The 22,497-nt window shown below is 45.8% G+C and overlaps 1 protein-coding gene across 4 annotated transcripts in view; it reads left to right on the top strand.

Moving 5' to 3' along the window:
- MAPKAPK2 (MAPK activated protein kinase 2) overlaps window positions 1-22,497 on the top strand; it is a 48,858-nt gene that overhangs the window by 20,926 nt on the left and 5,435 nt on the right. For all 4 annotated transcript variants that reach the window (XM_003893198.5, XM_021927563.2, XM_009188604.4 and 1 more), the window contains exon 2: window positions 22,293-22,432. In XM_003893198.5, the coding sequence (XP_003893247.1) occupies window positions 22,293-22,432 (140 nt within the window). The remainder of the gene's footprint in view (window positions 1-22,292; window positions 22,433-22,497) is intronic.

The following is a 22,497-nucleotide window of genomic DNA, read 5'->3' as shown; positions in this document are numbered from 1 at the left end:
ATTTATTTATTTATTTATTTGTTTGTTTGTTTGTTTGCTTAATCTTAAAAGGCTGCTTTTCCCCTCCAGGTCTTTCCACAGGGATGGGAGTTAGTCTGTTTCCAGAAGGAGCTAGGGGAGGTGTCCTTCGTCTCCCAGTCTTTCTGGCCCTCTCCCTGCCTTTCCCTGGCCACAGCCACGGAGACCCAGAGTCACTCAGAGCAAAGCCAGTCCCTCTCATCATTGCCCCTTTGTTAGTGGAGTAAGGGCAGATGCTGCTCCGCAGTTACCCCCACCACCCTGCAGGACGTCTGGATGGGCTGGGCTTTGGTTTGGGAATCGGGAGTATTAGCTGCAGCTGCCAACTGGGCTTGTACTTGCAGACTCGCAGGCTCCAGGCTCTCTGAAGGGACCAGCAGCTCTGACCCCCATGGGCTTGCTGTGGTCCCCAGGGAGCAAGCCCTTGCCAAGAACCTCTGAGCTCACCGAGGCGGGTGTGGGGTAAGGATGGAGAAGGCCTCGGGAGCAGGAGAAGTGTGCAGATGACTCCCTCCTTCCTCTCAGCTGGGGATGCATCACCGCTGCTGGGAAGACGTTCAGGCCACTTCTAGACAAATCGGTCATGATGGAAATTTTTTCTTGCCCCTGGGTGGGGCTTTACTTGTTCAGAAGAGGCTTCAGATGTGCTCTTTCTAGGTCCTGGCTTGAGTGCTGAGCATTTACCTGCAGCCCCTTGGGGCTAGAAGGCAGGGCAGTGTCTGAGCCCCTTTCCTACCCCTCGTTCATTCTCTCCCCTCACCTATCATTCCACCCATCAGCCCTGATCAGCTTGGCAGCCTTGTGGCTCCAGCTGGAGCTTAGTAGGCATGTAGTTGGAGGAAGGGATGGCACTGCAGCCTCACCCTTCTCTCTCCCACAGGTCTTATTCTTGTTGGGCCTCCACTTCCTGTCAGGGCCCTGCTTGCAGCTGTGGCACATCTGGACCTAGACGGAGTGTCCTGTTATCCTGCATAATGAGGATCCCAGATTTCCCCTAGGTGATGACTATAGTCATTCCAGGGTGGGAGCAGGACTTCTCCCACCCCCAGGCACTCCAGAGACTTCCTCTAGACCCCTACTTTTCAGTGGTGACTTCTAAGTGGTCTGTCCCCAACTCCACCTCCCCCCATGGAGAATGGTGGGAAGGAAGTTCTGCCAGAAGTTGTTTTTGGTTTGTGAGGCAATAGACTTTGCTTTGAGAAACATACATCTCTCCCTCTTCTTTAAGATGTGAAGCCAGAAGCACTAGACTCTAGTTTCCTTGGAAACCAGAGTGGCAAAGGCAGAGAAAAAAGGGGCTGGTTGTAGGCATTGAAATTGAGGAGAGTTCTCTGGGTCCCAGCGCTTTTCTGGGGAATCCACATGGTCTTCCCAGGTCCCCGGGTTGTAGCCCTCACTGTGTTAACGGGCTGTGTAACCTTGGTAAACACCTGCAACTCTCTGCACCTTAGTTTCCACCAAGATGCCTAAGGTGGGGAACATGTTGGCTTCACTCAGATTCTGTGCCCCAGAGACCTGCTGGGTTGTGTGTGTGGGGGTTTGGGGGTAGGGCAGGGGACTCTTGCTCACTGATTTAGTGTTTGCTGTGGCTAAACTACAAAATGGACAGCCCACATGCAGACACTTAAGAGCTACTTGCACCCAGGTCCTTTCTTTGAGAATACAGTGATGTAGCAGGAGGCTCCTTGCATTTTGCTTGTGTGAAACCACCTGGATTTTGCTGAAGCTGTAATTGTGTCTCTGCATTCTTTTATTCCTGTCTAAAAAAAATGGTTTCCACAAATGTTGTGAGGAATAGACTGTCAGAGCTGGAAAGCGTTTAGTAGGGATCCTTTAAACCTATCTCTACATTGTACATTGATCCCTTCAACCAAAGCCAGAGAGGGGCAGGGACTTACCTGCTCTGACCACACAGTCAGAACAAGAACTTACAACAGTAAAGCTCTGGGTAGCAGCCTCACATGTGCTAAGATTCCCTGTTGGCTAAGATTATCTGTGCCCAGGTCACCCTGGCCTTTTGCAATTCTGCCCTTTGCAGGCCCCTGTGTTGGCTGAAACTAGCCCTCTTCCTCCCCTTGCGCTTTCCTCCTGTGACCTCCCAGCCACCTCTTGTTTCCCTTGTGGTGCTTCCCACCTGTTGTTACTTCCTACTCCTCCTCACAACTTTTTATTATGAAACATTTCAGATGTGCAGCAAATTCGAAAGAATTGTACAGTGAACAGGATTACACCAAACCACCTAGATTCTACCATTAGCCTCTTATATGTTTACTTTATCACGTCTCTACATGTTTCAATCTATCCATTGACCAGTCCATCTTATTTTGGGGATGCATTTCGTAGTAAATTGCAGACATCAATGTACTTTACCCCTAAATATCTCAGCATACATAGGCACTAATTTGAGTTCAATATTTGTTCATGCATTTTTTGATGATAATATTTATATAACAGTGAAAAATGCACAACTTTTAAGGTATCACCTGATAAGCTTTGATAAATCCCTCTATCTATGCAACACAAACCTCTGTCAACTACAGAACAAAAAGTTTTACTACCTAGTTAGTTCTCTCGTGTTGTTTCCCAGTCATCCCAACACATACCCCTTTGCAGGTAATCACAGTTCTGATGTTTTCTCACTGTAGATTAGTTTTGCCTGCTCTGGAACCTCATATAAATGGGATAATCAGTGTGAACTCTCCCTTTTGTGTGAATTTCATCTGCATGGTGACATGTATCAGTAGTTTGTTATGCTGAGTAGTATTCCATTGTATAGATATAAAATTTGCTTCTTTATTCCCCTGTTGATGGACATTTGGGCTGTGTCCAGTTTTGGGCTATGATGAATAAAGCTCCTGTTAGCATTCTTGCACAAGTCTTGTTGTGGACGTAATGTTTTCATTTCTCCTGGGTAAACAACGAGGAGTGTGATTGCCGGGTTACAGGAGGCTGTTACTTATTGTTCCTATCTGACTCTCTGCCCTGCCCTCTCATTGTACTGTGCACCCAAGTGTTTTACGACTTATCACATCCAGTCCCTCATTTGCTCCTTCAGGGTTTCTCTTCTTCCGGCATATCACCCCAGTTGATTGAACTGTTGCTCATATGTTATGCTCCTTAGATCTTTTATATCCTGGTTGTCCTCCTCTGGAAATATAATACTGTTTTACAGATGTGTTGCCCAGAACTGAGTGCTCGCTGCTCGATGTGATCTACATGTGGATTCTAGGTATGGGAGAAATACAGAGTATGGGTGCATTTGGATCCCTGTCTTGAGCTAGGTACTTGATCTGTCTATGAGCTGAAGGAAAGATTAACTTTTTAGCAGCCACGTCATGGCATCAGATCAGATGAGTTAATGTTTGTAAAAATACCACAAATCTCATATTAAGATATCTATTCAGCTTGAAGTCAGTCCGAACCTCTGATACTAACGGCATTTATTGTGAACTTTCTACTTGCCATTGTGTCATTTAGTTTTTGCCTACCACTTGGTGAGAAAGGTACTGTTCAAAATAGCTTAATAAAAACTCTTTGATTTAAAACAAGAGTAGTTAGCTTTGGCACTGTTGACCTTTTGGACCAGATAAGCCTTTGTTGTGGGGGATTGTCCTGCGCTTTGTAGGAGTTAGCAGCAACCCTGGCCTCTACCCACTCAATGCCAGTTGCAACTCTCTACCCATCCCCCCAAGTTATGACAATAGAAAATGCCTTCAGACATTGCCAGATGTCCCCTGGGGGGCAAATTAACACGAGCTTGAGAACTGTTCCCAAGGTATAGAGCTTAGTCACTGATAAAAAATTTAAACAATATAGCTCTTCCTGAAAGGTAATCCCTGTCAGCTCTTTAGCATATATACCTACAGATTATGCTCTTTCTACGGACAGTCCTCAGTTTCCATGGTTCTAATCTGCATGAATTGCAGTTACTATGGTTTGGTTAAATAACATCAGTCCTCCAAGAATTTGACTCAAATTTGAGTTGCCAAGATATCTGTATTATAAGTAGGTGCATGGAGTACAAACTTTGCTGTTAGCTCTGCAGTCCACAGATCACTATGTACGTAACAGATGCTCTTCATGGTCACTGACCAATCATGTTTCTTCTTGAAGAGTCTTTTGGTGATTGGTCACTGCCTGTCTGTTCACTTCACACGCAGACAGGAAAGTGTGTAGTTGTGTTGCCTCCCTGTCTCCTAGTGAGAAACTCATGTGGCATTTTACAAAAATGGACAATTGATGAGGGAATTGGCCAGGAAAGATGAAATTTCAAATGAAATGTGGTAATGCTGGTAGTGAAATTCAAGCCAAACGTAATGGAATTATAGACTAAATAGCTGACTGTGGGACTGTCAACACTGCCACTGTTCAAGACTACATGTACAGCCTGGGAAACTCAGTGAAGGCGGCATGTCAGCATAAATGGGGAAAGTGGTTTGATGAAAAGGACGAAGAGGTTCCAGAGGACACTGCAGAAGGAAAGTTCATATTAAAGGCATCCTTGAACATATTTCACAACATTGAAAGTGTAAAGGATAAAATGTTAGAAACAGATCCAAACTTAGAAAGGAGTATGACAGTTTGCAAAGGCATACGTAAGATACTCATTTCATATTGGATGTTAAACAACAAGAAGGCAAGCGCTGTTCAAATTACTCTGGATAAGGTTTTTACAAAGCAAGAAAACACTCATTCTTAGTGAATCTAATGTTTTAAATTAGAAGATACAAAATAAATAGTTTTTAGTTTTCTCATTTCCTTATTTATAATTTGATAGCAAGAGAATTTTTAATGTTTTGACAGAAATTTTTAAATGTCATGGAAAAATCATAATTTTCCTCATTGATGATTAAGGTTAGTTTGCATGGTCATTTTTATAGTTCCCATCACTGTGCAAAGCAAGAGCTGCCTGTATTTACAAGAAGTGTGGGTGAATACACACGCATGCACACACACGTGCTTTTTCTCTTTTTAAAACATTTTACAAAATGAGATCAGCCTATATGTATCAAATTACAACTTGCTTTTTCATGGAAGTTTTTTTGTTTGTTTGTTTTTTGAGACACCATCTCTCTCTTGTTGCTCAGGCTAGAGTGCAATGGCGCTATCTCAGTCCACTGCAACCTCCATCTCTCGGAGTTCAAGTGATTCTCATGCCTCAGCCTCCCAAGTAGCTGCTGGTACCACAGGTGCATACCACCACACCCAGCTAATTTTTGTGTTTTTAATAGAGATGGGGTTTCATCATGTTGGCCAGGCTGGTCTCGAACTCCTGACCTCAAGTGACCCACCCACCTCGGCCTCCCAGAGTGCTGGGATTACAGGTGAGAGCCACTGCACCCAGCCAGAAGAATGTATTTTTGAAGAACTTTTGATTTCAGTATGTCTTAATCTACCTCATTCTTTTCTTTTCTTTTTTTTTTTTCTTTTTTGAGACAGGTCTCACTCTGTCCCCCATGCTGGTGTGCAGTGGTATGATCTCTGCTCACTGCAACCCCTGCCTCCTAGGCTCAAGTGATCCTCATGTCTCAGCGTCCCAAGTAGCTTGGACTACTGGCCTCTGTCACCACAGCCAGCTAGTTTTTTCTGTATTTTATTTGTAGAGACAGGGTTTCGACATGTTGCCTAGGTTGGTCTCAAACTCCTGGGCTCAAGTGATCCACCTACCTCGGCCTCTCAAAGTGCTGGGATTACAGGTGTGAGTCACTGTGCCTGGCCCAGTTTTCTATGAACAGGTGTTTAGTTTATTTCCTTCTGTCCCCCAATTTGAAATAATGCTAAAGTGAGTATTTTTGACTGATACTATCATAAACTCCATTTAATCGATGAGTTCAGTGGAGATTTAGAATGTGAAGTAACTGGCTAAGGTCAGGCAGCTTGGGGTGTTTGAACTTGGGGTGTTTGAATTTCGGAGCCCTTACTTTTAATCACAATGCTTTACACCTTCTCTTCCCTGTTCTTAGAAGCAGCTTTTAACAATGACAACAAATAATAACAAAAGATCTTACTGAGTCAGGCACAATTCTAAGTGCAATTACATTGTTATTATTCACTAAATAACAACCTGCCAGTTAGATACTGTTGTTATCCCTGAATTGCAGTGAAGGAAAACTGAGGTATAAGAAGGTTAGGAAAGGTGCTCAGGGTCCACAGCTGTTTAATGGAGGAGCTGGGACTGCCCCCATGTAGCCTGGCTTAGAACCTTGGCTGTCATTCATGTTATAAAGATATGACTTGAGAAAAGTCTCTTTCATCCTGTGCTGTTATAGATTTTTTTTTTTTTTGGGTTAGTTTTGGCATATATTTTCTCCTACTGTAATCTTTTAAAAATCTACTACCCAGCGGCCGGGCGTGGTGGCTCATGCCTGTAATCCCAGCACTTTGGGAGGCTGAGGCGGGTGGATCACGAAGTCAGGAGATCGAGACCATCCTGGCTAACACGGTGAAACCCCATCTCTACTAAAAATACAAAAAAATCAGCCAGGCCTGGTGGCGGGCGCCTGTAGTCCCAGCTACTCGGGAGGCTGAGGCAGGAGAATGGCGTAAACCCGGGAGGCGCAGCTTGCAGTGGGCTGAGATCGTGCCACTGCACTCCAGCCTGGGTGATAGAGCGAGACTCCATCTCAAAAAAAAAAAAAAAAGAAAAATTATACTACCTAGCACAGCCTGCCTCTCCCATTGTTTTCTTAGGGGGTGTCACTTGGAATTGTGATAAGCTTATTGCCTACAATGTCTTTAGTCAGCTTGTTGGTGGCTTACGCCTGCTGTAATCCCAACACTTTGGGAGGCCGAGGTGGGTGAATGACTTGGGATCAGGAATTTGAGACCAGCCTGGCCAACGTGGCAAAACCCCATCTGTACTTAAAATATAAAAATTAGCTGACTGTGGTGGTGAGAACCTGTAGTCCCAGCTACTCAGGAGGCTGAGGCACAAGAATCTTTTGGACCCGGGAGGTGGAGGTTACAGTGAGCCAAGATCGCGCCACTGCACTCTAGCCTGGGCGACAGAGTGAGACTCCGTCACACAAACACACGCGCGCACACACACACACACAAATAGGTTTGCCACTGAGGTTGTTCTTTGGGTTTAGTCAACAAATACTCATTGAACACCTCCTAAATGTCATATACTGAGTCTAGAATTTGCAATAAAAAGATGAACAAGACATTGTCCCAGCCTCCAAGAGGTACATGGTCTACAGTGAGAAGAGAAACCGTTTTATAAATCCCACTGGTGAGTGCTGAAGTAGGAGTTTAGCAAGACTCTGTGGGCACAGAGAGGCAGAGGGGCTGACTCTGCCTGGAAGTGGTCAGAGAGGCTTCACAGAGGAGGTGACATTGCCATGGTTCTTACAGACGTGAAGTCATGACAAGGCCTGGCTTGCCTGAGGTCAGGAAGTACATTGTAGCTTCAATATAGGGGATGTATCGGGAGGTGAGGGTAGCAACAATGTGGGTAGGAGCTACGGAAGAGTAAGTTAGGGAATTTGGATTTTATCATGTCAGCCAGTGGAGATGTTTAAGGAAGAAAATGTCCTGCTCAGCTTTGCTTTTCAGCATGTGACCCAGGATGTACTGGGATGGAGTAAGTCTCCTTTCTAGAAACCAGTTAGAAAACACACAGGAGTAGGCCATGCATGGTGGCTCACGCCTGTAATCCTTGTACTTTGGGAGGCCGAGGTGGAGGGATCGCTTGAGGTCAGGAGATTGAGACCAGCCTGGCCAACATGATGAAACCCTGTGTCTACCAAATAATAAAAAGTTAGCCAGGTGTGGTGGTTGCATGTCTGTAGTCCCAGCTACTCAGGAGCTTGAGGCGGGAGAATCGCTTGAACCCAGGAGGCGGAGTTTGCAGTGAGCTGAAGTCATGCCACTGCACTCCAACCTGGGGGACAGAATGAGACCCTGTCTCAAAAAGAGAAAGCACACAAGAGAAAAGGGGGCTGCAACCCAGTAAGCAATAGCAGGACTGGAAAAGGAAAGATGGATTTGGGAGATCTTCCCAGAGACAAAATTGGATTGGTTCTGTGGGTGAGGGAGGGAGAGAGGCTGAGGATGAGTATTCAAGATTTATTATCTTGAATTTACTGAGATCCTGAAGCGAATTCAAGGGGGCGGTGAGTTGAGTTGGGTGCATGTTCAGCAGCCTGTCCTAGATCCACCAAACAGCACTTTATTACTGGTCATCTGTAACAACTGCAAATATTATCTAAATGCTTTGTCATCGCACTGCCTCCTCCTTTGTCATCCCTAAGGTCTGGCAGGAGACTGTTCATACACATTATAGAGGTCCAGACCTCTTGCGTCTGGCATTCCTTTGGTCTATAATTCAGTAAACTCTGCTAAAAAGGAAACGAGACTAGCTTGCTGTGACCTCTTAAGCGACCCAGGCTAGCTTGTGATGGTTCAGATTATGTATTTTTCTAGAGCTTTTCCAGAGACAGATGTTAAGGAGTTTATCCTATTTATCCCCTTCCCTTTAAACAAACAAAAGTGCTGGCTGGGTGCAGTGGCTCACGCCGGTAATCCCAGCACTTTGAGAGGCTGAGGCAGGCAGATCACCTGAGGTCAGGAGTTTGAAACTAGCCTGGCCAACATGGTAAAACCCCGTCTCTACTTAAAACAAAACAAAACAAAACAAAAATTAGTCGGGCGTGGTGGTAGGCACCTGTAATCCCAGCCACTCAGGAGGCTGAGGTGGGAGAATCGCTTGAATCTGGGAGGTGGAGGTTACAGTGAGCCGAGATCGCACAGTTGCACTCCAGCCTGGGTGACAGAGTGAAACTCCGTCTCAAAAAAAAAAAAAAAAAAAAAAAAAAAGAAGTGCCAACACCACAGTTCTTTATATCCTCTTAGTCATCATAGTTTATTAACAGTTTTGTTTACATATTGCTTCTTTTTCCCTCTTGGCTAGACTGTGAACCTTGAAGCCCTGTGAGCTTGGTCTAGTGCCTGGAGCATTGTGGGTACCGGGTACCGAGAGAATGTGTGCTGCCAGAAAGCAGAACGCCACCACCTCCTCTCCCCTCAGCTCCTGAACCACTGCCAGCAGTGGTTCTGGAATCAACCTGCACTTTCCTTCTGCATCCTGGGGTGTAATTCTGGGTGATTGTAAATTGGTTTATGGTCTAGCTTAGATTTGAGGCCTCTCTTGAGAGAGAGAGAATGTGTGTAACTGTTTAGCTTGTTCTAGTCTGGAGCATTCTCCTTCATAGAAAAGATGGGAAATGCTGGAGATGAACATTCTCCCATTCTGTGTCATTTTGTTTATTAGAGTCTCTGTCCCCATCCCGGGGCCACTTCCTCCCTGGTTCTTCTTGCGGCTTTGGATATAGCTTGAAGACGTGCTCCTAGCAGCTCTTGCATTTTCACAAGCTCTGCTCGTTCTGTTTAGTGAGCCCAGACTACTCTCTTTGGGCCTGTCCTGTCTCAGGGGCAGTTGCTCGTGTCTTTGCACACATCCTTTACTATCTCAGCTCATCACTCCTCGTTGACAATTTGTGGCTGCCTTCTCCTGGTTTCTTCTTTAGGGGATTATTGTATTTTAGATGATCAGAATTCACATTTTAGAGACTTGGACCATGTCTTTCAAAATGCATTCCCTTTTGGGATCTCTGCCCATCATATTCCTTGGTCTCAATATCTAAATATTGTTTTTTTTTTCTTTTTCTTTCTTCTTCTTCTTCTTTTTTTTTTTTTTTCTTGAGACAGGGTCTCACTCTGTTGCCCAGGCTGAAATGCAGTGGTACAATCATTGGCTCACTGCAGCCTTGACCTCCTGGGCTCAGTGATCCTCCCTCAGCCTCCTGAGTAGATAGGGCCACAGTCTAGTACCACCATGCCCCGCTAACTTTTTAAATTATTCGTAGAGACAGGATCTCCCTGTGTTGCTCAGGCTGGTCTTGAATTCCTCCTTCTCCTTTTTATATCCTCTTAGTCATCAAGCCATCCTCCTGCCTCAGCCTTCCAAAGTGCTGGGATTTCAGTGTGACCCACTGCACCTGACCTAAATATTGGTTTTTTTGAAGTCTAGGCAAAACAACTGTTTTTGTCTCAGTTTTTTTTTTTTTTTTTTTAATTTCCCTCCTTTGAACTCGGAATTGACAAGGTTACTTCCTCCCAATGTGGTGTTCTTATTATTGTTTTTGCTAGCTGAAGTTTTTTTTGTTTTTTTGTTTTTGTTTTTTTTTTTTTTTAACATAATTTACTAGATTTTTCTTCCTGGTCAGAAGTAAGTACAGGGTAATAGTTCCCTTCCTTGTGTCTTCAGCTGTGTGAAAGGTGATGTAGAATGAGAATTTATCAGGTGCCCTGCTCGTAGCAGAAGACGCGACTTCTCTCTCACAGGTGACCTTGTGTTTGTGTTGGTGGCTTGAACTCACGTTTGTGTCTGGGCCGTTTCTCTCACTGTGTAGGAAAGAATGGTTCCTGTCTTCTCCCTGGCCATGTAGTCTGCTGTGTGTCACCACAACAATAATCTATCTTCTGGTTCTTTTTCCTTCTCTCCTCACCCAGTAGTCTCCAGTCTTAGGCGTGTGGAATTGTGTACCGGGTGGAGGATGTGTGTGTGAGCTGTCCTCTTGATTTGTAGGATCCTTCTCTTCCTCCACATTCTCTCTCAACTCCCCTCTGCCCGCTATGAGATCTGTTGACTCAGGTATATGTTGCCGTGAGTCTCATTCTGCTCAGCTGGGGTGATGAAGGTGAGATTGCTTTTGTCACTTCAAAGTGAAATTTTAGATTTGCTTTGGCAGCCGCGCAGGGTCATATGCATGGGGGCTGCTTAGGCCAGAGGCACCGTGTTGCTGACCTCCTTCCATCTTACTTTCTCTTGCTAGTTTGCCCATCTCTGTGGATTTTTTTTTAAGTAGATACTAGATACCTCGATACTACTAAGATCATGATCTTTTTCTTCTTGCCACTTGGATTTTAGCTTAAAGCCAACTTGGAGCATTTAGGGTTTTTCCTTCCTACCACTGTCTGCCTGGTCTCCTAGGGAAAGATGCCTTGTATCTTGTTGTTCTGGTGTACAGTCTGCCCATTTAATCAGTAAGTGTTTATTGTGGCTCTTCTCTACTGGGCTCTGGCCCCCGGCCTGATGCGAATAGGGCAGGCCTGTGAACAGAGCAAAGACGAGTCACTTAGGAGGGGACGACAGAGGCCAATGGTAAACTAATATTACCAACTCAGGGTTTATTTGTCAAAGCCTCCTTCGTTGTGAATAAAAGGTTAGATCTGAATTGGATCTGAGTCCTGGCTTTATCACCTACTAGCCATCTGGCCTTGGGCAAATTATTAATACTTCCTTGGGCCTTGGTTGCCACACCTGTACGATGGAGTCAGCGATGGATCCTGTTTTGTAGGGCTGCTAGGAAGCTTAAATATAGCAATATTTTCTATATATAAAGTGCACCTGGTACATGATTGATGCGGTTTATATGAAAATTCCTCTTTCTCTTTCAAAGTCATTTGCTGGAAGAAACAGAAATATCTCTGTCCCCATCTTTCAGTTTCCTACCCAAGACTCCTGTGTGGTTGACATCACTGCTGTGTGCAGTGTTCATGTCCATATAAGTCAGAAGTGGTTTGCAGCAGTGGTTTGGGGCTTTGGGGCCTCTGCTCGCTCCTTATCAATTCTTAGGGTTACATCCTCTGGGAAGATGCCAGGCCTGGTCAAGTGTGGCCTCTGACCTAGAGTTATGCAAGGCCTCTCTTCCTCCTGTGGCCAGTGCAGAAATTTCTCATCTCTGCTCTCCTGCCTCTAGCAGGAAGGTTGGCCTACATTTGGGGCACATTCGTGGCACTGTCTCAACCCAGGGATTCAAATGTAAGACCTGAATCATACTGCACCTCAGAATCCAAACCCTTTCACTTAATTTTTTAAAAAAAATTTCATTGAGATGGTAAAGGTTCAAACAATACAGAGAGATATAAAACAGAAAAAAAAAATACACACCTTTCTCTAGTACCTATTCCCCAGTAGTCAACACTGCTACCTTTTTTTTTTTTTTTTTTTTTTTTGCAGGGGAAGTAAATTCCTCCAGAAAAAAATTTAAACATCTACAATTTCATATATCCTCTCCCCTCTTCCATAAAAAACAAAACAATAACAACAAAACTATGCAAATGGGATTATGCTATGTGTTCTGTTCAGTACTTTACTTGTTTCTGAAAATTTAAAAAATACGCAAAAGAAGAAAATGTCATCCCTATTACTACCACTTAAATTAACCACTAATTAACTTTTTGGTGTGTTTGCTTCTTGTCTTTCTGAATATACTTTAAAAGCTACTTAAGTAAGGTGGAAGCAGTTCCATTTAAAAAATTAGGATGTTAAAGATAAAGCCAAAGTATTATATCATCTTGGTCCTTATCTGCTTTCCCACTTAATATCATCCTGCTGTCCCCGTCGCTGCGGATGGGGAGCTGCCTCTTTCTTCTACGACGCTGCACGTTATTCCGTTGTATGGATTTGCTGTCGTTTATCTGACCAGCCTATTATTGGTAGGCATTTAGGTTGTTACCAGTTTTTTTTGCCATTAAAATGCTTTATGAATATAATTTGTAGGATGGTTTCTTGCTGAGTAATTACTGGGTCCAAGGTTTGAATGTTTACAATTTTGATAGACATGGCTAAATACCTCCCCAAAAATACTAGTTTATTTCTCTACCAACTGAATGTGTAAGAGAGTGCCTTTTCTCCCTAGATCTTTGCATAAACCCGGGAGTTTTGTTTTGGTCAAACGTTAAATTTTTTTTTTTTTTTTTTTGCCAGTCTGGTGAGATTATCATTGTTTTTATAAACATTTCTCTTTGAGCTACACTGAGCATCTTCCATTCACCATCTGTGTTTCTTTTGCTTTGAACTGCCTATTCTTATCCTTTGTCCGTTTTTATACTGGGTTGGCGATCTTCAACAATTGATTTGTCTGAGTTAAGTTAGCCTTTTATCCATCATGTGTTGTAAATATTTTAAAGATTTGTCATCTACAGTGCGATTTTTAGGCCTCTTGACTTTTTGGTTGAGCCCTAGGCTTTTGTGACAGCTCTGGAGAGGGGGCCGACAGGGACGGTGGCCCGCAGTCGAGCCAGGCCCCATCTTCTGGGCAGTGCCGCGTGGTTGTTTTAAGGCTTTTGGTACTGGGATTCCCCGTTGTAAGTTTTAGCTTTGTTTTGGTTAGGGACTTTTCCCCATCATATTAATGAACATTAATAACAAATAGAGACTTGCTTTTGCCTCCCAACCAAATGTTTGGGAATGTGTGCACCCATGTGAAGGGTCTGTGTGGTATCTTTATCTCATCAACCTTCTAAGCCTTTTAAAATCTGTTGTTAGATTTATGTTTAGACCATGGTTCTAGGGGAGAACCATTGTCACTCCTCATTGAGCTTTGCAGAGGCTCTGAAAGGAGGATATAGTCTCTTCCCCCATCAATGTAGAGGAAAGTCAGTAGTTCAGCCAAGATTGCTCTGTCTGCCACCTCTTATGCTTCCAAGCTGGGCTAATTGAGAAGTGTGACGTCTCGCTCCAGCCTATAAGCAGCTGTCTGTAATTTTGAGAGAGGAGAGGGATTCTTCCTTAAAACCATTGCCACTTTTGTGGCTGCATCTTATTTCTTTCCTTTGCAGCACAAATCACAGTGTATAATTAAAACTATTTTCTTTGAGCTTGTTTTTTGTGTACCTCCTGCACTAAAATGTTGAGTTCCATGGTGGTCACGGGCCTTATTTGTCATATTCTCTATTATATCCTTGGCATCCTCTAAACCAGTGTGTGGCACATGCTGGGCACTCTGGGATTTCACTGAGTGATCCGTTCTGTGAGGATGGGATCAGGTGCTCGTGTGTCTCCTCCTGTGTCCCTCTCTGACTCCAGATCTTCTACCTGGCAGGGTTTCTGGAAGCCCCAGAGATATGCTCCATGGCCATAGGGCCTGAGGCGTGGATGGCTGCCCTCTGACTAAAATTTGGGGAGCTAAGCTTCGTCTCTTTAAAAAGTAACATATACTAATTATAAATAACCTAGAAAATAAAGACATAATAAAGGAAATTAAATCTGTGATTCTGTGTTTCAGAGATCATTACTTTTAACAAGTCATCGAGTCTTAATGCCTTTACTGTTTTTTGTTGTTGTTGTTGTTGTTGTTTTGAGACAGAGTCTCACTCTGTTGCCCAGGATGGAGTGCAGGCTCACTATAACCTCCACTTCCTGGGTTCAAGTGATTTTCCCACCTCAGCCTCCCAAGTAGCTGGGATTACATACAGGTGCGTGCCACCATGCCTGGGTAATTTTTTTGTATTTTTCGATAGAGACAGGGTTTCAGCGTGTTGGCCAGGCTGGACATGAACTTTTGACTTCAAGTAATCTGCCTGCCTTGGCCTTCCAAAGTGCTGAGATTATAGACGTGAGCCACCGTGCCTGGCACCTATGCTTTTATTGTTTTTATATACAGATCCAAATAAATATCCATATAGCACCGAGTTTATGCTGTACATAAGGGTTCGTAATTTTCATTTACCATCAGACATGTTCTGATAATGAAATTTAAAGAAAGTACACATTGGGATTTGGGTTGCAAAAGAAAAAATAGGATAGTATTCTAGACAATGACAGTGATGATACCTGAGAATCTAGTGGACACTCAGGAATCCACATTTCCCCATTTAATATTCATCTGAAACACCATTTTAGTGACTGTAGATTGTGTAGCTAAACTCGCTTTTAAATAAAACAACCTCTATTACTTATCTCTGGGCCTTAAGTTTGTGATATAGTTGGGATGTTTGTTTCTTCCAAATCTCATGTTGAAGTGTAATCCCCAGTGTGGAGGTGGGGCCTGGTGAGAGGTGTTTGGGCCCGGCGGGTAGATCCCGCATGAATGGCTAGGTGCTATTCTCAAGATAGTGAGTTCTTAGGAGATCTGGTTGTTTAAAAGTATGTGGCACCCCGCCCCTGTTGCTCCTGCTCTTGCCATGTGACACCCCTGCTCCCCCTTCATCTTCCACCATGATTGTAAGCTTCCTGAGGCCTCACCAAAAGCAGATGCTAGTGCCACGCTTGTACCAGCTGCAGAAGTATAAGCCAGTTACATCTTTTCTTTATAAATTACCCAGTCTCAGGTATTTCTTAATAGCAATACAAAGTAGACATTTAATAAGTTTGTTAGCTATTTCTGGTAAAGGTAAATAACTCTTGAGATGTATATTTTCTTAAAGATACATCTATGATTAATACCTGAGGATGAAATTCTAAAAGTAGAATTTTAACATCAAAGCGTTTGTACTTTAAGGCATTTTCAACTTCCATTTCTGGCTGTTGCTGTTGCAGGCAGTCTTGGGCAGATTTTGAACTCTTTGCCTTACTGTGGGGTGGTGGAAAGGAGGCTGTAGGAGCAGCCAGAGCAGGATTCAGATTCCAACCCTGCCAGGGACAACTGTCCAAAAGGTCATGAATTAATGACTCAGTGAGTTTTCTCATTTATAAAATAGGATGTTTCCTCCCAGGGAGGGGTGAAGTGGGAGAGATGGCCCATTTGAAGTGCAGTTCAATGTACTTCGGTGTACAAAAGGCTGGTTCTGGCACCACGTGTGTCAGAAGGACAGTTGACCCGTGAGCAATGCAAGGGTTAGGGCCACTGACCCCTCAGCAGTCAACAATTCACAGAAAACTTTTGATTCCTACTTTGGGAGGCCGAGGTGGGTGGATCACCTGAGACTGAAGTTCGAGACCAGCCTGACCAACATGGAGAAACCCCATCTCTACTAAAAATACAAAATTAGCCGAGCATGGTGGCACGTGCCTGTAATCCCGGCTACTCGGGAGGCTGAGGCAGGAGAATCACTTGAACCTGGGAGGCGGAAGTTGCGCACCATTGCACTCTAGCCTGGGTAACGAGAGTGAAACTCCGTCTCAAAAAAAAAAAAAAGAAAAAAAAAGAAAAAAAGAAAAGGCTGGGCGCAGTGGCTCATGCCTGTAATCCCAGCACTTTGGGAGGCCGAGGCGGGTAGATCATGAGGTCAGGAGATCGAGATCATCCTGGCTAACACGGTGAAACCCCGTCTCTACTAAAAATACAAAAAATTAACCGGGCTTGGTGGCGGGCACCTGTGGTCTCAGCTACTTGGGAGGCTGAGGCAGGAGAATGGTGTGAACCCAGGAGGCGGAGCGTGCAGTGAGCTGAGATTGCACCACTGCCCTCCAGCCTGGGTGACAGAGCAAGACTCCGTCTCAAAAAATCAAAACAAAACAAACAAACAAAGAAAACTTTTGATTCCCCCAGAACTACTATTAAAAAGTAGCCTACTGTTGACCCGAAGCCTTGCTGATTACATAGTTGATTAACACATATTTTGTCTGTTATGGGTATTTTATCTTTATTCTTAGAATAAAATAAGCTAAAGAAAATGCACATTGTTAAGAAAATCACATTGAGTAGGCTGAGGAAGAGAAGGAGGAAGCAGAAGGGTTGGCCTTGCTGTTGCAGGGCTGGCAGAAGAAAATCCCTGAATAAATGGATCCACACAGTTCAAACCCAGGTTGTTTAAGGGCCGACAGTACTTAGTAGCCACTTAGCACAGAGCACTGCCAGCGCCCCTCGGCCAGCAGCCTGCTCCAGCACCTTGCTAAGAGGTTGCCGAGGCTCACCTGCAGCAGCTGCCCTCCCGAGTCCTCTTTCCTTTACACCCTGCAGAGCACCCGGGCCAGCCATCCTCCATGTGGTGCAGCAGAGGCACCGGTGGTCCAGGAGGCGGAGAGGGTGGCCCTGGCCTGGAGGCACGGTGGGTTAGTGTGTGACACACGTGGCTTTCCCCTGACCCCCAGCTGCCTCCTGGGAGTGAGGAGGAGGTCTTGTTTGACAACACGCACCACATACCGCACCACACACCCACAACACACTTGGTGCCAGAATGAGCCTTTTGCATCGCTCTTGGTGCTGAATCAGTCTGTCTTGGGGAGGGATGTCTTCCTTCTCTCATTACATGTGCATCCCCGCCCCCAGCTGCCCAGCTTTGGTGGTGTAGTGAGGGAGCGCCTAGGGCTGGGATACCACAGCCTGCTTTCCTCCCCGTATCCCGGGGTCCCCCCTCTGTCCAGTGCCCAGAGCTATTAGTAACACTTTCATTGAAATGGGTGTAATGGAATCCCAGTTGCCCACCCCAGTGGAACTCCAACACATGAGGAGTGGGGAGCAGAATAATAATAGCAAACACGGATGCAGTACTTATTATGCCAATCATTATTCTTAGTTATTTACATCATGCACATCTATTAACTCATCTCATATAGCAACCCCGTGAAGTAGGGGCTGTTACTGTCCTATTAATGGATAAGGGAACCAAGGCACAAAAGGGTTGGAAACTTTCCCAAGTTCACATAGCTAGTGAGCAGTGGCGCTTGTGGAGGGGGTCCTACTGAGGGCCTGGGGCCTCCTCCTTCCCAGTCTTGTCCTCATATCCACCTTGCTGGCAAGTGAGACGTCAGGCCCTGGGTGCCGGCTGCTTTCCTGTCCTCTGGCTCAGCCAGGCTTCTAATGCCGACCACTCCTGAGTCTTTCCACGTGGCTCCACAATGGCAGACTCGCAGGAGGAGATGAGGGGAACCATGCACACCCTGAATAGGGGGAGGGGTCCTGTCCTTCTTCCCCTCAGGTTTTGGCAGAGACAGAGAGGCATAGGACTGTATTTAGGCAGCTCCCGCAGCTCCCTTACTGCCACTGTCCTAGAGCTTCCTCCCCAGGCAATGGGCTCTGTGGCTTGACCCCCTGCCCCTGCCACAGTTGGCAGGGGGCCTTGCCTGTTGCATTGCAGCTGAGCACACGCAATCATTAACCTTTTCTACGTGTAAGATCATTTCAGGCACAAACTGTGTGGGGCTGAGGTGAGTCACAATGTTGGACTGGGACTTAGTTTGGTCTTAAAATATTTCACAATTCCTCCAGGCATTCCTTGACTAACGATCTGTGGTCTTTCAGTGGGAAGACCCTTCCTTCTTCTAGTCTCCAGTCCTCAGAGCTGTGGTCCAGGGCCTGTTGGCCTCCACTGCTCATGGCCATGCCCATGCCCAAGGTGCGGGGGCCTTGGCTTCTGGGTGGGCCCCCAGCCTCACTCTGCTGGTGGCCTCTGGCAGTGCCCTAGGAGTCCTGCTTTCCTTCCCTGTCTCTTCTCTGGCTTGGCGTGCAGGCCACCTCCCCTGCTGTTCTTTACTTAGCCCTGTACTCCAGATTAGCACATTCTTGGTTTCCTCTCTCCAGGCTTTCTGCGCTCCACACTTGTCCACAAAGCCACTTTGGCACTTCAGGGCTGTGCGCCCATGACGTCAGCCAGCCTGCCTCACCCATTTGAAGGTCTTTCATTGCTTGGGCTGATTTTCCTATCCAGTCAGGGAATTCTGATAAACATGTGCCTGGATGAATGTCAATGACCAGTCCTTTTTTTTTTTTTTTTTTTTTTTTAAATTTAATTTAAGTTCTGGAATACAAATGCAGGATGTGCAATGACCAGTCTTCATGGGAAATTCTTGCTGTGTTTCTCTAAGAAATTAAAAATACTACCTTTTCCAATTCAGGACAGAAAGGACAGCTCACCCTCACTCAGTCACTGGGGGAGAGTTTAGTAGGGAGAAGAAGCAACAGAATGAGGCGGTATTGGCTCAGAAATTCCTAACCACTAGGTGAGGGAAGGAAGAGGGGAGGGAGTAAACAGAAATCAGGTTAGATCTTGCCCATTAGAAACTCAGGTTGGGCAGATAAGGCATAAATATGCAAAAGGGTAAATTTTTTAAAAGTGAAAACTACCCTGTATAGAGTTTCTGAAGCACCTTCAAGGATATTATTTCATGAAGTTGAATCTAATTTTACTGATGAGGAAACCCTTTTCAGAAAGATAGGTGGGCTTGCCTGACACAAGCTAGGAAGTGCAGAACTGGGATTCAAAATGCCCGTAATTGCAAAACCCAGGTTCACTGTGCTACACCCGCCTCCTCTAATGGGTAGAGAGTTTGTGCAAGTCTGGAAGTGCGATGTGAACCCAGCCCTTCTTGCGCAAACTCTCCTTTGCCTTGTACCATGCACTCTTAACGTGTCTAGGGCAGAAAGTGTGGAGGTTGCAGTGGGCACTTGCAATTCAGGGGGTGCCAAGGAGCATGCATTTGGATTTGGACCTTGGTGCATCCTCACTTAGCACAGCTCTGGTTGGCGGATGTCCTGGTGGTGGTCACTGCACTGAAGACAGAAACCCAGCCTACAGTCTTGCTAGTAACTTGTACTGGTTACATCTACATGCTCCAGGCTCTACTCACTGGTGACGGAGGGACCCCCCGTTCTGTGGCATTAATGGTACTGGTTAACAGTGATGAATGCCTTTCTGACAATAAAGCACTTTTAGAGGTATTATTTCATTAGATGCTCATAATGTTTCTGTGAAGGGGAGGCTAGGCAGGTATCATCACTCCTAAATGCATGTGGCACAGACTCTGAAGGCAGACCTCTCTGTGAAGCTGTGCAAGAAGAAACTGACAAATTTCAGACTGGGCCAAGTCTTCCCTGATTGTAGCTCTACAACCATGCACTGCTTCTGAGTAAATCTGACAACTTTAATTCTCTTCTGGGCTCCAGTTCTTATGTGCCTGTAGGGGGCGATCGAGGTTCTTTCTGCGTGGCTGCTCTGGAAAACTTGTTCCTCCTGAACCCTTTGAATTTAGCACTCTTACAGCATATAATCTCACTGGATTTTAAGGATTTTCTGTGTTTCCCCTCATATCTTCTTCTGCCCCCACTAGCCTAGGCTTTTCCAGATCAGGACTGTTCTATTTGGTTTTGACATTCAGTGCAATGCATGGCCCATAGTAGGAGCTCAGTAAATGCTTGTTGGATTGAATTATATACCAAAGAAACTGGCCATTGCCTTCTCTTGCTCCCCTTAGAGCATGGGAAAGTAAACTTTTTTCCTGGTACATCCAAATGAATGAAGTCGAAGGCTGGGCGTGGTGGCTCACACCTGTAATCCCAGCACTTTGGGAGGCCAAGGTAGGTTATCACTTGAGACCAGGAGTTTGAGATCAGCCTGGCCAACATGGCGAAACCCCGTCTCTACTAAAAACACCAAAAAATTAGCCAGACCTGGTGGCTCACACCTGTAATCCCAGCTACTCAGGAGGCTGAGGTGGGAGTATCATTTGAACCTGGGAGGTGGAGGTTGCAGTGAGCCAAGATTGTGTCATTGCACGCCAGCCTGGGCAACAGAGCAAGACCCGGTCCCCAAAACAAACCAACAACAAAAAATCTCGAAGGAAGTTAAAGGTGGCAGAACTCAAGACCCATGCCGTGTCCTCATATGGCCACAAGGTGGCAGTGTGACCTCATGGGACCCTTGCCTCCTGCACCTATTGGCTCCAGCCACCTGTTACTCCATGGTATCTAGCCATTGATTCCTTCTAGACACCTGCTTGGGGAATTGCCTCTGCAAAGTCAGTCAGAGAAATCTTGGCTTCCAGCCTCCTCTAAAAACTGGGTGGTGTGGTGGAAAGCCTTGGTCTTTGGAATCTACCAGGCCTGGATTCCAACCTTGGCTCTGCCTTTTCTCAGAAACTTAGCCTTGGGCATGCTACTTCCCTGAGCCTCAGCTTCCTCATCCTGTAAAATGGCAAATGTACAGTTAGGAAAAACCCAACATACCATGGGCCATAGCATGAATGTATGCCAGCTTTCTTGTTGGAAATGCTCATTTGCCCTTCCCTGCCCCCTGCAAGCTGGCTCCATCGTGGCCATCTGATCTTATTTGCAAGCTTCAGACACTTCCTAGCAGGTTCTTAGGCCTCCCTGCTGTATCACCCCAGCTCCACTCCATCTCAGTGTCAGCACCTGCTTGCCCCATTCCCCTCTGCCTGCCTGCCTTCCCTCTGCCTGTCCATTTCCTTCTCAGCCTGTCTCTTGGACACCCCAGCCCTCTGAATGTCCAAAGCAGTTGGAGTGTAGACCATATAGGGCTCTTCTTGACTTCCCATGAAGATGCTAAATCTGTGAGTGTCGTTGTCTTAATTATTTTGGCACCTGTGCTTGCACTTAGCAGACAATTGGTGATAAAAATGACAGCTATTAGTGAGCATATATGTCAGACACTCTGTGAGGTGCTTTGTGGAAATATTTCACTTAATCCTCACAACAAATATGTGAAACAGAAGCCATTATCCATCCCCACTTTACAAAGGAAGGGTAGATCAGGATGATTTTGGCTCCAGGCAATAAAAAATTTCACAAAAAGCAGCTTAAACAGTAAGAAGAGTTTATTATCTTGTCAAAAATAAGTCCTGAGGGATCCCTGGTGATGTCAGCAAGGATCCAGGTAGTTGCCATCTCTCCTGGTTGCCTTCCTTGGTGCATTGGTTTATCCTCTTAGGCCCCCCTTACTGGTAATGATGTGATTGTCATGGTCCCAGGTGCCATATACAGGAGAGAGATGTAGGTTTCTTGGGCTCCCTTTAAGAAGCCTCTTAGCAGATTTCTTACAAGGTTCTTGGCCAGTTGGGTTGTAGGCTCGTTCCCAAGCCAGTCACTAGCAAAGGGACTGGAATTAATGAGACTGGCTTAGACAAGTCAAGATTGAACCCCGGAGGCTGGTGAGAAGCCAGCCTTCTTTAATACCCCCAGCCAACTTGTCCAGGGAGAAGGGGTATCAGCGAGGTTCAGTGAGTTAAGTAACTTGCTCAGGCTTGGAAATCTAGTAATAACTGGATTCAAATCGGCATCTAGCTGACTTCCAAGGCCATCTGTTGCCTGGTTGAAGTCAGCCGCAGAGGTAGAGAGAACATTACTCTGGATTTGTTGTGCTGGGTCTGAGTAATTGAGGAGGTGCCTTTTCCTCTGGACTCTGGAGTCTCTCTTCTCTCTAGCCCCCTTTCCCATACTGTATTGGTTTTTCTCAGTCGGCCTTTCTTCCTGAAGCCCCTTCACCCCCTGCTTCCCAGTACCTGAGTGCTGTTTGCCTTCTAGAGTAGACTTCATGGCCTAAGCTGGAGACAGGCCTAAGCTGGACTGAATGGCCCGAGGGCTGATCTCAGTGTAGCTGTCAAGGCCCCAAAAGAGTCATCGTGAGATTTTATATAGAGCAGATAAGGAAATGCAGAGGCCTCAGGAAATGTGCCAGGGGGGCTGGTAGAAAGGGCCAGCAGGAGTGGGGGGTTTGTGGTGTGTCGGTGGCAATGTCAGGGCATGCAGGCCGGGGGCTTAGAGCAGGGCCATGTGATAGCACAGTCACTCAGGAAGCTGTTTGGCCTGCAGATGCTTCAGGACTGCCCCAAGGCCCGCAGGGAGGTGGAGCTGCACTGGCGGGCCTCCCAGTGCCCGCACATCGTACGGATCGTGGATGTGTACGAGAATCTGTACGCAGGGAGGAAGTGCCTGCTGATTGTCATGGAATGGTAAGCAGCCACTGTTCGGGTCCCGGCCCAGCCTGTCCCCTCTCCTCACTCAGGCACGTTGCCCT

Source organism: Papio anubis, chromosome 1 (assembly GCF_008728515.1).
Source record: "Papio anubis isolate 15944 chromosome 1, Panubis1.0, whole genome shotgun sequence".
Lineage (NCBI taxonomy): Eukaryota > Metazoa > Chordata > Mammalia > Primates > Cercopithecidae > Papio > Papio anubis.
This window is presented reverse-complemented; position numbering and strand designations above follow the sequence as displayed.